The sequence below is a fragment of the Ictalurus punctatus genome, chromosome 3, assembly GCF_001660625.3.
Source record: "Ictalurus punctatus breed USDA103 chromosome 3, Coco_2.0, whole genome shotgun sequence".
NCBI lineage: Eukaryota > Metazoa > Chordata > Actinopteri > Siluriformes > Ictaluridae > Ictalurus > Ictalurus punctatus.
Window position 1 is genome coordinate 22,369,392 of NC_030418.2, and position 17,167 is coordinate 22,386,558.

General features: G+C 35.7%; 1 protein-coding gene across 6 annotated transcripts in view; it reads left to right on the forward strand.

The window, feature by feature from the left end:
• si:dkey-192p21.6 (uncharacterized protein LOC565246 homolog) overlaps positions 1-17,167 on the forward strand; it is a 42,625-nt gene that overhangs the window by 5,450 nt on the left and 20,008 nt on the right. For 5 of the 6 annotated variants that reach the window (XM_017465022.3, XM_047154112.2, XM_017465025.3 and 2 more), the window contains 4 exons: positions 1,737-1,852; positions 6,073-6,142; positions 6,743-6,809; positions 7,465-7,544. The exons of the other annotated variant lie outside the window; for it this stretch is intronic. In XM_017465022.3, the coding sequence (XP_017320511.1) occupies positions 1,737-1,852; positions 6,073-6,142; positions 6,743-6,809; positions 7,465-7,544 (333 nt within the window). The remainder of the gene's footprint in view (positions 1-1,736; positions 1,853-6,072; positions 6,143-6,742; positions 6,810-7,464; positions 7,545-17,167) is intronic. 6 annotated transcript variants of the gene reach the window in all.

Below are 17,167 nucleotides of genomic sequence, written 5' to 3' on the forward strand. Positions count from 1 at the left end.
GCATCCTGTTTCCACCGATCATCCTTGAGATGTTTCTACAACTTGATTGGAGTCCACCTGTGGTTAATACAGTTGATTGGACATGATTTGGAAAGGCACACACCTGTCTATATAAGGTCCCACAGTTAACAATGCATGTCAGAGCACAAACCAAGCCATGAAGTCCAAGGAATTGTCTGTAGACCTCCAAGACAGGATTGTATCGAGGCACAGATGTGGAGAAGGGTATAGAAACATTTCTGCAGCATTGAAGGTCCCAATGAGCACACATTCACACTCAGAGTGGCCTCCATCATCTGTAAATGGAAGAAGTTTGGAACCAGCAGAACTCTTCCTAGAGCTGGCCGCCTGGCCAAACTGAGTGATTGGGCGAGAAGGGCCTTAGTCAGGGAGGTGACCAAAAACCCGATAGTCACTCTGACAGAGCTCCAGCGTGTCTCTGTGGAGAGAGGAGAACCTTCCAGAAGAACAACCATATCTGCAGCACTCCACTAATCAGGCCTGTATGGTAGAGTGGCCAGACGGAAGCCACTCCTCAGTAAAAGGCACATGACAGCCCACCTGGAGTTTGCCAAAAGGCACCTGAAGGACTCTCAGACTATGAGAAACAAAATTCTCTGGTCTGATGAATCAAAGATTGAACTCTTTGGCCTGAATGGCAAGCATTATGTCTGGAGGAAACCAGGCACCACTCATCACTTGGACAATACCATCCCTACAGTGAAGCATGGTGGTGGCAGCATCATGCTGTGGGGATGTTTTTCACCGGCAGGAACTGGGAGACTAGTCAGTATCGAGGGAAAGATGAACGCAGCAATGTACAGAGACATCTTTGATAAAAACCTGTTCCAGAACACTCTGGACCTCAGACTGGGGCGAAGGTTCATCTTCCAACAGGACTACGACCCTAAGCACACAGCGAAGATAACAAAGGAGTGGCTACAGGACAACTCTGTGAATGTCCTTGAGTGGCCCAGCCAGAACCCAGACTTGAACCCAATTGAACATCTCTGGAGAGATCTGAAAATGGCTGTGCCCCGACGCTCCCCATCCAACCTGATGGAGCTTGAGAGGTCCTGCGAAGAAGAATGTGAGAAACTGCCCAAAAATAGGTCTGCCATGCTTGTAGCATCATACTCAAAAAGACTTGAGGCTGTAATTGGTGCCAAAGGTGCTTCAACAAAGTATTGAGCAAAGGCTGTGAATACTTATGTACATGTGCTTTTTTTGTTTTTTATTTTTCATAAATTTGCAAAGATTTCAAACAAACTTCTTTCACATTGTCATTATGCGGTATTGTTTGTAAAATTTTGAGGCAAATAATGAATTTAATCCATTTTGGAATAAGGCTGTAACATAACAAAATGTGGTAAAAATGAAGCACTGTGAATACTTTCCGGATGCACTGTACATTGGACATTTATTATTATTAATTATCACACATAACGATTTATGCAATTCATTATATGCATGTCTATAAGACAAAATTAATTATTGAGAACATTGTAAATAATATGTCTATGTGCCATGGAAAATTTTATTACAGTTTATGCTTTGTAACAAAATGCATGTAACCATGTATAATCTGAAATATTTCAACATAGATGTAACCAGATAAACTTTTAAAGTGGCATATAAAATATAGTAAATTCTAATTTTGGATATATAATTTATCAAAGTCATAGTAAAATTCTGGATGTGTCATTTATCATCGTTATTATTAACATTTCCTCCAGCTTAAGCTATCTATTTGAAGAGGCAGGACATTATTCTCTTTGGGTCACACCTGGAGATGCACTTAATGTAACCTGCTATATTTCTCTGGATAAGTTTCCACATAGCATCTACCAACGTAAGTACAAACTACTTGAATATAAAACGGTGTAAACTTATGTCTTCTTTTTGTCAGTTAAGGTTATATCCGTATAATTAGCAGACGGGCTTTACTATACTTTGGTAACTTTAGTCCCTCTTTCTCCTATGCCAATAAACATATCACCTCAGATTATGTGATTTGCCTGTATTTCGTTGTATAATAGATGTACAGTAACATATAAACACATCTTACAGTGTAACACTTGAACCATTGCTACCTATGATTTAATCAAATCAAAGATTCTCTTTGATCTTTATAAACCTTGATTGAGTCAGCAGAATGGAAACATGTATCTTGTGAGCTAGCCTTCTATAGAGAAGTGCTTTTTTGCATCCCAGGGGCTGGGACCGTGCAATATTGATTCAATAAGTTGCCCTTTTCTTGAAAAACAGCTCAAAGAAAAGCTTTTCTGCCATGTTTGTTTTGGAAAATGCCCCATGAGAGGAGCATTGTGGGAAATACATTAGAAGAGCAAGGAGGATTAAGACATAATGGGATTTTGAAAGCACCATGCTCCATAATGCAGAGTCTATTTTACAATAGCGCAGATTATGTTGTAGAGCAGACTTTGTGGGTAAGTAACCATTATCTGCTAGATATATGGCCAGTGTTGCTAAACTCTGGGCCACATGATGAGCTTCCATTAGCTGCACTGTCCGGTGATTATATGCAGGCTCCGGTGGGCTCTCACAGCTTAAGTAATCAGCCTGGTGATCAGCATTCTGGAGGCAGAGAGCACAGGAAGAAGCTGACCATTGCACACTGGGGCTTGACCAGAACTATGCCAGACCCATTGAGTATTTTTCTCAGTGTTATTAACAGAGGCTTAGTCATTCATGTATTTGCTCCTTTATCTTCAGTAACCACTTTATCCTGGTCAGGGTCGCTCAGAGGTTTAGCTAACGAATGTATGTACTTTTAGTGTCACTGGACACCGTTATGCTTTCACTAAGTATTAAAAGGGAACTTCAGTGTTTTTTTCAATGCTGCCATAATTTGAGAAGTAAACAGTCAAGCAGAGTGTACAGACTTGAATTTCTTCGCAATATTTACAATAAGAATCAGGGGTCTCCTTTTATATTTGTAAAGTCAAAAATATGTTAGTATATTTGTAATACCATTAAAGCCTCTTATGATTTTAAGGTTCATTTATACCAAAAATCATATTTTATTTTATAGTATTATTTTATACTAAAAAATATTAAAGATCTCTGACACAGCAGCAGATTTATTCATAACTATTTCATGTAATGACTTTCGGTGAAGTAGCTATTAGAGGCTTTAAATGCATTCTGAAGAATTATTAAAAATGCCTATTTAAGTGTAACTGTCTTATTCTTTAGAATCATTATATGATCATTTGGTCTTTGTCAGGCCAGATAGACTTTGATTGAACATTTTGTGGAAGTAAAAAAATTATGTCAGTGATTTTCTAAAAAAAATAAAATAAAATAAAAAAAACCCAACAACAATAATAAAAAAAAAAAACATGAATTTTTCATTAATATAATTAATGAATATAAATACGCTAGGCAAAATAATCTCCACTATTTTTATTAATGAATAAGGACAACCTTTTTATCTGCAAGTTATTATTACTGGATAGATGATTGATTTCTATGTTTTTGTAAACACACTGGAGTAGTTACAGTTTAAACATGCAGTTAGTGTCGTTTAATTTCCTGGTCATGGCATAGTAGTCATCACTGCTTTTGTGTCATGGTGTTTATTCACTTGCTGATTGAACGGCCATTTCAGTGTTTGTTTTTCCACACAAACGCCTCCCCTTGTACGTTTGGTGGTTGCCAGTGTTTCACTCTTTCTTCTGGAACCTTTATCATAGATAATACCTTCTGGCAGACCATGTCATGTGTTCCATCATGCACTGAAAAAAATATTTTTCTCCACACTTTCTTACTGGTGATCCAGGGTTTCGGTTGCGCAGATTGATTTTGCAGTGACAACTTGTTTTTTTGTGCTATGCAACAGGAAACTATTGGGCTCTTGAGAGTTTCCCTGCGATACAGAGTGATTGAGTTTCAACCCTGCCCGTAAGAATCATGAAATCAAGTAGGCATGTAAATGTAAAGATCAAATGCATGTAATTATTTCCCTCCAAATACTTTTTTACAGTTCAGTAAAAATAAAAATAAAAACATTCTGGTGTTTTAATGGCACTTTCATGTGTCTAAGTGCTTTTGGTATGACAAATCTGTGCCAAATTCTAGCTGCAAAATACACTGTTTTTGGCACAGTGGTGAATATAATGTCTTTTGCATATAATGTCTTGTCCTGAATGATTATGTTGTTGTTTTGTTAGTATTGATTCATGTATGTGCCAACAGACCCCAGAGTCTATCAACACACACTATTCCTTTTAAACTACAACTTGAGATGATTTCTTCCCATTAGTGTTGAATCCTAATAAACTACATATTTAATAATAAGTTTAACTTGTAGGGTATAAGCAGTAAGATTGAACCAGGGGTGGAACAAGTTCTGAGAAATTATACTTAAGTGAAAGTATAGATTATATGTTAAAATATTACTCAGTTAAAAGTGGAAGTATCCAACAAAAAAAAATGTACTCATCTGAAAGATAAAAGCTTTCTACTTTTAAATGTATTCAAGATGTAATTATGAAATGATGAAATTAAGTTAGTCATGTTTTCATGTGAAATTTACGTATATAAAATTGCTACAAGATGATATTAGTTTTAAATCAACTGCACCATTTTGCCTGAAAATATCATTCAGTTTTTGTAAACTGGTCATATGCACGACTGACGCTACGCAGTTTGTTAATTTATTAATCAGAAGTAAAATATCCTGTAAATAACCAATATTTACTATTAGCTAGAATCTTAGTTGCTGTCTAGCCAAATTATGTTAGCTCCTGAAATTGATGCTAGTCTAATTCGGCGTTAGTAAGCAACCTGGTTAATTATCACCAGTTATTGTTAGCAGATTAGCAAAACTTGGAGTTGGAGGTCTTTTAAGGAGATACCTTATTTTATATGAGTCTTTCCTTACTCTAGTATATTGAGACATTTTACTGAAGTAGAGCCAATGACGCTCATCCTCAAGTTTGACACTGTAGTGTGGTGGCTTATCCATATTCAAATGCAAACAGATAATATATTTAGTTCTAATTACATTCATTAGTATGGGAAGGTCACTACAGGTGACAGATTGGCATGATTGCTGATTGGTTTTTCAAAATATATAATAATATATATATATATATTTTTTTTTTTTATAACTGATTGGATGCTAAACTGAGCCCATTCAGTTGATATACAGTGGGGACCAAAAGTCTGGGAGCGCTAGAGAAAATGCATCTATTTTGTATTCTTTTCTAAGTTAATACAACAACTTTCATCAAATTATATTATTGACAACAACTTAGAATCTTTTAAATATTTACAAGAATTTCAAAGTTTCTTAGTATTTGGTATGTCCCCTTTTGGCTTTGATGACCGTGTGCACTCGCGCTGACATGGACTCCACAATTTTGTGCAAACCCTTATGATCCATTTTAGAATAAAATCCATCTGAACACATGCTTCAGTAGAAGAGATTAGGCATGAGGAAAATCTGGCCTTTTGTATAAAACAGTTAGCATATCAATATCACAAATTTGCTTACATTTAAATAGGGACCTTGAAATAATTCAGAATCTTGAATATTAAATGTTCAAGATATTGAACACTTACGTTCTTTGTTTAAATATTTCAAAATTCTAAAAACTAATTGAAAAAAAAAAATTCCCAGATTTCAATGACTTTTGGACCCCACTGTACAGCATACAGTCATTGGTTGCATGAGAGAAAAAGAGACTTTTGTGTTTTATAATGAGTACTTTGAAGGTCTACATATAAATGTAAGTAGTAAAAAGTAAGTTTTTTTTTCTTCTTGGAATTGTAATTAAGAGTAATATATTGCATTTCAATAATACTCAAGTAAAGTCTAAATACGCTAAAGTAATACTTTATGAAGCATGTAATGAAATACAATTACTCAAGTATTTTCCACCCATCCATTGAATATACTATAAAAATCCTGTAAATTTATTAATAAATGTATGTTAAACATATCAGGCTGATATGTTTTTATCAAATAATCATGTTATCCAAATATTTCAGTAATCAGTTTTGCAACTAAGAAAATCAATGTTTATTTATTTATTTTCACAGCTTTGTGGGTAGCTGCTCTTGTTCTAGTCCTTTTGGCTTTAATTTGGGCCTCTATCCCTTTTCTGTCCAGGTAATACCTTTTTATCAACACATTTAGTTTGAACACCAGTGTTGTGGTTAAAACTGAAAAAATCAAAGCAACATAAATATAAATGTCTTAATCATTAGACCCATCATTGTAATCAATTACAACTAATATTCTTCTCTTATCTTATCCTAATTATACCAGATTTTTGAGTCTGATAAGGTACTAAGGTTAGAGTACCTTAGAAAATTTTACACTATAATTTCGTACAATTTGAGTACAATTTAACTTAAAATATGCATAAATTCTTATGAATAATAAACGTTGTTGCTTGTATTTGAAATGCAATTTCTTACAATGGAAATTGTAAGTTTTGTCCAGGATTGTGTACTATGTTGGTATGATCAGGCAATGACATGGCTGGGCTACTCTGAGCTGCTGTAATGACTTTATTATTCAGGAAAACTTTAACTATCAGTGTATGAGTGCATGACACAGATGCTAGTAGTGAGACATGTTGTAATGTATCATTGATTGTAAATATTCCTTGTACGTAATAACCAGAAGATTTACATTATGATTAGGAGTCCTTATCATATTGTATACTATACAATCACATGAAATATTTTATTTCATGTATTATAGATGTAGCTGCACATTAAGGCTCAAAAATCTTATTTGCTGCTGTGGGGCTAAATACTCCATGGAAATGGTAAGTATGGTAATAGACTAAGACATGTAGTACTACTGGTTAAATGCAGTTTCCAATATTCCAGAGTAAAAAATACAATTACTTATTAACTGTCTACTACCAGGTATATTAAAAATAAATAAATGCCAGATGTCAGATACATTAGTTGATGTCTCTTGTGATTTTGTCTGTTCAATGTAGAGTGAGCCCTAGTTTGATTTGGCTGGTCTAAGACTCCTAGTTTGATTAGCATGGTCTGTAGCATTACATTCAGCGATTGAAAGAGCCAGAGCAGGAAGATGTTTGTGCTAATTCCTTTGTGATGGATCTCTCTGCCAGCACAAAGCCATATGGGAAATGAGAACCTATTCCATGTGAAATGAGAAACTGTTCATGCTCACTAAACATTTCATCTAGTTCACTATATTAACAAAGGCAACAGTTTAGACCACAGATATGCAGACTATTGCACATTTGCTCAAATGTTTATCCAATATATCTGATACATTTTACAACCTGTATTTTCTTTGCAAAGACCTGCTGAGCTGATTCAGCAATAATAATATTCATTGTATTGTTTGCTATATTAAAAGTTGTATATATACAGTATACACTATTCTCATACAGTACATGCTGTATTTGTTTCTTTGACATTTGTTGTTTACTTGTTGTGTAGGAAGAGGCTACAAATCAAGCCAGCATGGACCAAAGCCAACCAAAATCATCCCGTTTAAAATCATTAGACACATTTCGAGGGTATGTTCTATAAAACGACTTAACTTCTTTTGATATTCAGCAATCACCTACTATTATATCATTTATTCCTGAAGATTGCTATCAATAATGTATGTTAATAGGTTTCTCATCAAAATTGTGTTTGCTAAGAGAATCTACTGGATATCTACAACCAAGATAGCTGAAAGGTCACAGTCTGGACACATGCTTACTTGAGCCATTGTTATCTAGCGGTTGCTCGAGGCATCATCTCTAATGTCTTCTGCGTCTGTGGTAGGGAACAGTGGATTGCTGTTGGCTAGGGGTGATGCGATTTAATCTGGAGGCCCAGCAGGATGTAATAGTGGCTGGAGGGCAGACACAAAGCACGTCTCTCTCGAAACAGGAAACTGCCATGGCTTTGACCTCCCTCTTGCCTAAAATTTGATGTAATAATACTGGCGGCATATCAGCACATATTTAACAGCCTGTGATTTTAGAGCTGGATAGGATACGAGTTCTCAGATCAGTACCTGAGTAAAAGAGATCATATGTCATTTAGCTGGAAATATCTGCCAACAGACATTAATGGTAATTTATTTTCCTGACAATATCAAACTGAATTTGAGTCATATTTCATGTTACTGGTGCTTTTAGAGCCAGCTTTCCCTATGTAGATTAAAGCAGGGTTTTAAAAGCAGAGTAATCTGCTTTTTTATGAAAGAAAACAACATTTCTGTATATTGTTTGACAAACCATTGAAGATTAAGGCTTTTTTTTTTAACAATTCTGTTCTAAAATACTCTGACAGTTTCACTAACAAAAGAATTTTTCTAAGCAGATGGGATTTTTTTTAAGCACTCCTGAAATACAGATATATGTGGTTGTTGTTGTTTTCAAAAAGATAATTTGCTATTTAATGTTCCAGTAACTTCTATCATATTCTCAAGTGGAGTGCTTATAAAACCAGATGTTTTAATCTATCTACACCTGCTTTGTTTTTTTGAAATGCAACGGCCCATTTTCTTATTAAGCCTAATGGTTTTCTCTTTGTCATGCCAGGCTCTGTTTTTGTCTCTAGTGTCTGTGTAATGCCTATGTAGTTACACATTAACTATACAAGCAACTATAATGTAACAGCTGTTACAGAAGGGAATCTTATGTAAATCCCTTCTATTTTATTAACATCAGTTTTGGCTTGTGCATGCTGACACTTGACAGCTGTAACAGGAACTTCTCCATTTCTTGTGCCACTGCATTGTGGGTATTGCCAAAATATGTTCCAGGCTTTTTTTTGTGTGGCTTTTTAAGAGATAGAGTGTCTTGTTAGGACACTGTAATGATATACTTGTGTACTTGCAAGAGCCAGAACTTGATGCACATTTGTATTTACTTACAGTGTACTTCTGTAATCCATCTCTAACAGTGCATACATAGGTACACCATAGTTGCAGGTACATATACAGTTGTGCTCATGAATTTACATACCCCTTGCAGAATCTACAAAATGTTAATTATTTAAAAAAAGAGAGAGAGAGATCATTAAAATAGTATTTTTATTTTTATTTCATTCTGCCTTAAATAAGCTATTTCACATAACAGATGGTTACATATAGTCCACAAGACACAATAATGACTGAATTTACACAAATGATCCAGTTCATTTCAGTTCCAAAAGTTTACATACGCTTGATTCATAATACTGTGTGTTGTTACCTGGATGATCAACGACTGTTTTTATGTTTTGTGATAGTTGTTCTTGAGTCCCTTGTTTGTCCTGAGCAATTAAACTGCTCACTTTTGTTCAGAAAAATCCTCCAGTGTCTTGCACATTCTTTGCTTTTCCAGCATATTCTGCATGTTTGACCCCGTTCAAAAAGCGGCTATATGATTTTGAGATCCATCTTTTCACACTTGAGAGATTCATGTAAAACTATTACAAAAGGTGCAAACATTCAATGCTCAAGAAGGTAACACACTATGTTAAGGGTGTTGTAAAATTTTGAACAGGATAATTGGTGTCTTATCTTACTTTTTTCAGTTAGTACTGCCCTTCAGAAGCTACATAAGTTATTTACATGTTTAACAGAAGATGAATTATAACAATTTACACCGGTCATCTTGTTCAAAAGATTACACCCCCCTGGCACTTAATGTATCATGTTGCTTTCTTTAGCATCATGTTTGCACCTTTTATCTTGTGAATAATACATATAAAAATCTGTTATGTGAAAAAGCTTATTCAGGGCAGAACAAAATAAAAAAGTAATTTTAATGAGTTCTCTTATTTTATTTTATTTTGAATTATTAACATTTAGCAGATTCTGCAAGGAGTATGTAAATTTATGAGCACAATTGTATGTTAGAAGTAACTATACTCAGCAAAAAAGAAACATCCTCACACATTCAACTGCTTTTATTTCCTGCAGATTTCTTAACATGCGTAAATATTTATATTAACATAAAAACATTCAACAACTGAGATATAAGCTGAAAAAGTTTCACAGACATTTGATGAACAGAAATGGAATAACGATTCCCTGAACAAATGGGGGGTCGATATCAAAAGTAACAGTCAGTATGTGGTGTGTCTACCAGCTGCGTTAAGTACTACAGTGCATCTCATCCTCATGGACTGCACCAGAATTGTCAGTTCTTGCTGTTTGATGTTACGCCACTCTTCCACAAAGGCATTTGCAAGTTCTCGATCAGGTCTGGGGGGAAACATGGTTACATGTAATTTACCACTGCACGGACGATCAGCTGTCCTTCCTGTCTCTCTGTAGCACTGTCTTAGGTGTCTTACATTACAGACATTGCAGTCTATTGCTCTGGCCACATCTACAGTCCTCATGCCTCCCCTGCAGCAGGCCTATGTCTTGTTCATGCAGGTGAGCAGAAACCATGGGCATCTTTCTTCTGGTGTTTTTCAGAGTCAGTAGAAAGGTCTCTTTAGTTTCCTAAGTTATTGTAACCATTTCCTAAGTAATTGCATACCGCCTGTAAACTGTTAGTGTCTTAAGAACTGTTCCACAGGTGCATGTGCAATAATTGTTTATGGTCCCTTGAACAAGCATGAAAAACATTGTTTAAACCTTTTCCAATGAAGATCTGTAAAGCTTATTTGGATTTTACAAAATTATCTTTAAAATACAGTCTCCTGAAAAAGGCACCTTTCTTTTTTTGCTGAGTGCACTTATGTATATTCATTCATTCATTCATTCATTCACCCCTTTGCATTATGACTAACGTGGAATGTCTGTGTAATGATAGTCCAACAACAGTTCTGTGTCAAAATTACCTTGGGTGATTTAAACACATCATTTCACTTCATGTACGAAAGCACCAAACGTATACAACATAACAACCTGAAAAGAGAGAATGAGAAAGAGAGAAAGAAAGATTTTGGCATTGTGGAAACTTATAAGTTAATCATTGTGTTCCCTATTAAGGTTTTCTCTTATTTATATTTATGTATGATATTCAGAAGCCAAAGAGCAGATTATTTATGATTATAACATTTATGTAAAGAAGATTCTGCTATTCATATTTTGGGCGATCAAGAGGTGTAGTGGTGTCTACAGCTACAACTGTTAAATATTTTTGGCTCTTTTAGAATATAATAAATTTGAGACTTTGTCTCAATTTTTTTCCCTTCCAGGCTGATTAATATATCGCCTGTCTAGCAATAAGTTCAAACTTTCTACTGAAGACTTAAACATCTGTCATCTGAGCAGAGAAACACTGCAGTCAATTTGCCAGATGTCAATGACATGATGTTGATATAGTATGGTATAAGTGGAGACTTTGCTGCCATTTTAATTTTTTAAAAAGGATCTGGGTTTTAATCTTGCCAGTGGAAATCCTGTTGCCAGTTTTCTCATAATTGTGATGAACTGGTACACTGGGTTTATACTAGATATAAGAGAAACCAGATTAGATTGTTTGTATAGCATATTCACTTTTTAAAAATCTGATTTAAAAATAGCAATGGTTAAAATGTGGAAAATCACATGTTTTTTTAATTAGTATAAATGTTTGAGGTGGAGCTGTGATGTAGCTGCATAACACATGCACATTTTAATTGCAAAATGATTATAAAGTTCATGCAGCTAGAAAGGTTAAAAGCATGATATAATATCAAATGCAAAAAGGCAATATTATGTTACTAAATTCAGAATGCACACATAAAACAAAATAAAATGGTTAATTACAGAAAGAGTAACACATTTAAATCTTCATATAGATAAAATAATGATTTTATAAATATAAATACAAATATTTGAATATAAATGCTGTTAGATGCATTTTCACATCACCACTTTAATCACACTGTAGATGAAGGTGGTGACACATCTTCCATACATCCATCCATCCATCTTCAACCGCTTACTCCTTTTCATGGTCACGGGAAACCTGGAGCCTATCCCAGGAAGCATCGGGCACAAGGCGGGGTACACCCTGGACAGGGTGCCAGTCCATCGCAGGGCACAATCACGTACACACTCACACAGCCATTCATACACTACAGACACTTTAGACACGCCAATCAGCCTACCATGCATGTCTTTGGATTGGGGGAAGAAACCCCCACAGCATGGGGAGAACATGCAAACTCCGCACACACATGGCCCTGGCAGGAATCAAACCCCGGACCCTGGAGGTGTGAGGCGAACGTGCTAACCACTGCTAACCACTAAGCCACTGTGCGCCCATGACACATCTTGTTTTATGTTTTTATCTGAAGCAAATTACAATGACATAGAATTCAGTTAATATATGAAACCTAGTCATTAAGACTGACAGCCCTGAAAATTTGAACCTATGACCTGGTCATTAGCACAGAACCTTAATCACTGAGCTACTACTACCTACAATCCTACTCCATTATCAACCTCTTTGCTAGTTTCTGTTTTTGACTTATGAAATATGCTACTTTACTGCTATTGATTATAATACTTAGCATTCTAAGCTACATGCATCTTAGAATGTGCTAATGTTCACACTTAAGCTTACCACACACTCACATATAACGTGCTTCAAAATACATCCAACTGCATTTTGTTTCAGCTTTATTTCTCCTTTATGTCATTTCTGAAACTTGCCTTAAATTATAGGTATTCTTAGCATAAATGAGACACTGGCAGTCAAAGTTAATAGTTTAATCTACATTGTGTCAGATACCGAGAAGCTTTTAATTAAAATGATAGGCTCCTATATTGCCGAAATCTGCTTGAGTCTCATCAGGAAAAGGACTTAACCTTTGTCTTTGTTACTATGGTTACTAATGGATGGAGTCACAATTGTGAGTGTGTATGTGTGTGTGCCCATGTGTGAGAGAGTGAGAGAAAGAAACCGAGAAAGAAAGGGAGAGAGAGAGAGATCTGCCAAACTTAATAGGCCTCTTTGGAAGATGGCATGAGATTAAAATCTTGTATCAGCAGGTTAGGTCTAAAAGGGGCAGTAATGGTCTCTGTTCTGATCTCTTAATTGAATTTCATAAGGAAAAACAAGGGAGGGCCAGTACAGATACAGTAAGCTTAATCACTGAGTCTATTCTGGGGCTTTTCTCTGATCTCTTTGTGGTATTTAAAAAGGGTCTGATGGACAAATTCCAGAGAGAACCAACCACAGGAACCATAATCTTGACACTGAAAGTCTTACACTTGAGATATTATTGGTTCTGTTGTAATGGTGGACATAATGCCTTCCAGTATACAGAGAATATGCATGAAAACAAAACATACATTTTGAAGAAGCATAGAAACAAAAGCTGCTAATTTAGTATAGTGTTCACTACACTGCCACTTGGGCAGCTTGTACTAAGCTACATGTCTTTAATAAATTACAGGAAAGAGCTTTACTCAGCATTTCTGAGTGAGGAGATTCAGAGGGCAAGCATTCATTTCCTGAGTGATTCATAATACATAGATTGCATTACCTTGCAGTGCATTTTTCACACAATATATAAAACATAAGTTTCTACCCTAAACCTTCAGATCTCAAATATGACATTGTCTTGTTTATTACTTTCTATCTGCAAGTGAACATTATGCTTGTGTCGTATCATTGTAGACATTTCTGAAAGATTGATGAATCCTTTCCCCAGCTTTGTTTTGCTTGATGTTTTGTTGGAAGCATTGGTACATGTTTGTGCATTACATCACTTTCAGTTTAAGCCACAATCAAGCAGTTCAGACCAACAAAGTGGCAGACAGGGAGTTGTCGAAAGCACTAAAAGCAGTGGTTTGGAGCCTGTTTCTCTTTGAAAAATTTATAGATGGTAGAAGACAATAATCAAATTTGAAACTCTGTAAATGTATTGATTTTGCATTGATAGCAGATAATAGCTAGAAAAACCTCACAATTTGGCCCACAGTGGTGCTATCATATTTTTTAAAAAAAATAAAGCATCTGAAATGGGGTTAACTTTGGCAATAACCCCATTTTAGAGTTGGTTTTCATTGTATATATGATGTAAACACATTGTTATAAACCTTTCTACTTTTGCACTAAAGAAGATTAATGCCATATATAGATATGCACAGTTAGTAGGATTTTATTTGGACAGTTTGATTCAGATATTCCCCGTGAGGCCTACTGTTGTAATAATACAACATCAATTATCAATTTTAGCGCTACTAAAATAAACATGCAGTTTTTTTTCTCTCTAAGACCACATTTACACAACTAATAGGTCCTATTGTTCAGCCTTGCAATGTTATTGGATGCTATATTTTGTAAATAGGCCTGTTTACCTTGCCATGAACTCACACAACCTGCGAACTTGTCTTGAAGCACATCATCTTGTTGTACTGGACTGGATAAATGGACATTCAAGTAAGTAAAATGCCTAAAAAATTCTGTGATTAGTAATATGTCTAGATCATACAGATATTAAGGTACTGTTGAATGCTTTGATCATATTAGATTTTGAGCTTTTTATGTCAATGTTGTAATTTTTCAACACTGGGTGAAAGGATTAGCAAAATTTGCCTGTGCACCTTTCACATTACATGGATGAATTGTGCTTCTCACCTGTTCCATGTGAAAAAAATACTAATAGAAACATGCTGTTTTTGATTATTCACAAGTTTTAAATGTTTTCTTTGTTACCATTTTGAGTTTCAATGAAAATTTAATGAATATTAAATGATAAGTTCAAGTTGAAATAAGGAATAAATTATTTCTTTGTGAATTTGTAAGTATTTGTGTAGCAATATTTGAAACTATTCACATCTTATAATTTATAAAATATCCTTAAGTGGTCCTGTTTTCTTTTCTGGGCTTTGTTTGTTTGCACAAATATCTTCTTGCTGCATGAGGGACAGGTGATAAAGTTCTGGAATGTTGGGGGGGAGGGGGGGGGGGGGAGTATGATTGGGATTGATTTGCATTAAGATTATTTAGCCTGAAAAATAATAATTTTTTTCCATTTCAGAATGCCACCAGCCAGGAAAGTCCTCCTGATCTACAATGTGTATGATGTTATTGATGGGAAATGGGAACAGAGACTTTGAGATGGACTCTGATACAAGTGATGAATAGGAATGTGGAGATGCCTGTGAGCTGGAAACGGAAACCAAAAAACCCAATGACCATCTGATGATTATGAGGACATCACGCCAACAAAACCAAGTCATTCAGGAACACAGATCATGTCCCGTGACAGGTATCGCTGGCTGAAAAAGATTTTATCAATCCCAACACTGATTTTTCAGGTCAGGATATCACTAATGATGCCGTCTCCCTCCATACACCACTGGAGTACTTCTGAAAGTTTGTGTCAGAAGATATGATCCAGGCTCTGACCGATAACACCAATGAGTACAGTTTTCAAAATAAAGGAGCATCCATAAACATCAATATGTAGGAAATAGAGCAATTGTTTGGCCTGTACCTGAAGATGGTCCTAGTTCAAATGGCTGGAGTCTGTATGCATTGGGAGACAGACACGCGGTACACCCCTGTTTCAGAAGTGATGACAGATTCCAACAGATGTCCAATGTCTGTTGAAATCATTACATTTTGTAAACAATTTGACAGTGTCTGAGATGGAAAACACGACAAACTTTGGAAACTCAGACCATAGCTTGATGCATTCAGGGAGAAATGCCTGCAGGTGGTACCAGAAGAACACAACTCTGTGGATGATATTACGATTCCTTTCAAGGGTACATTCAGCAGCATCAAACATTACATGTGTGACAAGCTCCACCCATGGTAGTTCAAGGAGTGGGTAAGGACGAGAATCTCTGGCACACTGTGTGACTTTGATGTGTACCAAGACAGTGTGAATGGAATGCATGCTAGATCTGAACTCTTGAATGTCAGGGGAGAAAACTCAATGCTGGGACAAAGCAACCAAAAGATACACTGAAGTTGAGAGGCCTTACATCATGGGTGCCTATAACGAATTCATGGAAGGTGTTGATTTGTTGGATTCATTTGCAGCAAAATATAATTTTCCTTTGAAATCCCACCACTGGTACATTTATGTCATCTGGCGCACCATCATCCTAGCTGTGGTCAACAACTGGCTGCTGTACAAATGGGACTGCAACGCACTGAATTTTACCAAAAAAGAGATACTAATTAGGAGACAGTTTCAGGCCCAATTAACATACTCTCTCATCCTGGTCAGCACAACTCCCATAAAACAAAAGAGAGGATGGCCATCTTCAAAATAGGGGAGCCCAATTCCACAAAAGAGTCCACTGAATGTCACGAAGAGACCATCCACAGATAATGGGAGTCCTCCAAAAGGTCAACTGTACACACCAACAGAGATATGCAAGGATATATATGGACATTTTACTGTAAAAACAAATAGAGGCCACTGCAGACACTGTGGTAAAGGCTACACCAATATGCTTTGGAGCAAGTGCAAAGACCCCGTCTGCTTCTCGGAGGACAAATACTGCCTTTGGGACTTTCATAATTGAACATGGTTATGAACAGAGTAAATGGCAAAGTTATATATAATAAATGATTTTTTTATAAAATTATGATTTGTATGATTATCATTAATGTATGATTATTAGTGTATAGATATATAGGCTACTGATATGGGGCTACATAAGCAGTACACCCTGCAAGTGAACCCTTGTTCATGTTCCCTTGTTGATGTTCTCTACATTTGTTCAGACAGTGAGTAAAATCACTGAAATTCTGCTACCCAACAGGCCCAATGTTGTAATATTACAACATTTCCCTAAAAACTTACTGAAATGTAAAAAATATAATAATAATAATAATAATAATAATAATAATAATAATAATAATAAACATTTATTTCTGTATTAGAGGCCTCCTACAACAACATGTAAAAAGTGAAAAAAAAAATCACAGCTTTTTTTTATTTTGGGGTCTTTAAGGGTTAAAATTATCCACACATCTTTCAACAACATATTTCATTTTATCTTCAGTTACTGCTTTATTCTGGTCAAGGGTCATGGTGGGTCCAGAAGCAATCTTGGTAACAATGGGTGCGAGTTGGGATTATTCACCTCTGATGGGATGCCAGTTCATGCACACAGGACTGGGCACCATGCACACACATATTCACACTTACAATCAATTTAGTTTAGCTTGGACTAGATTTGAAATTGTGATAGCAAGTTGAATATTTACTGAAATTCAGCAGCCAAAAGCTGGACTGTCCA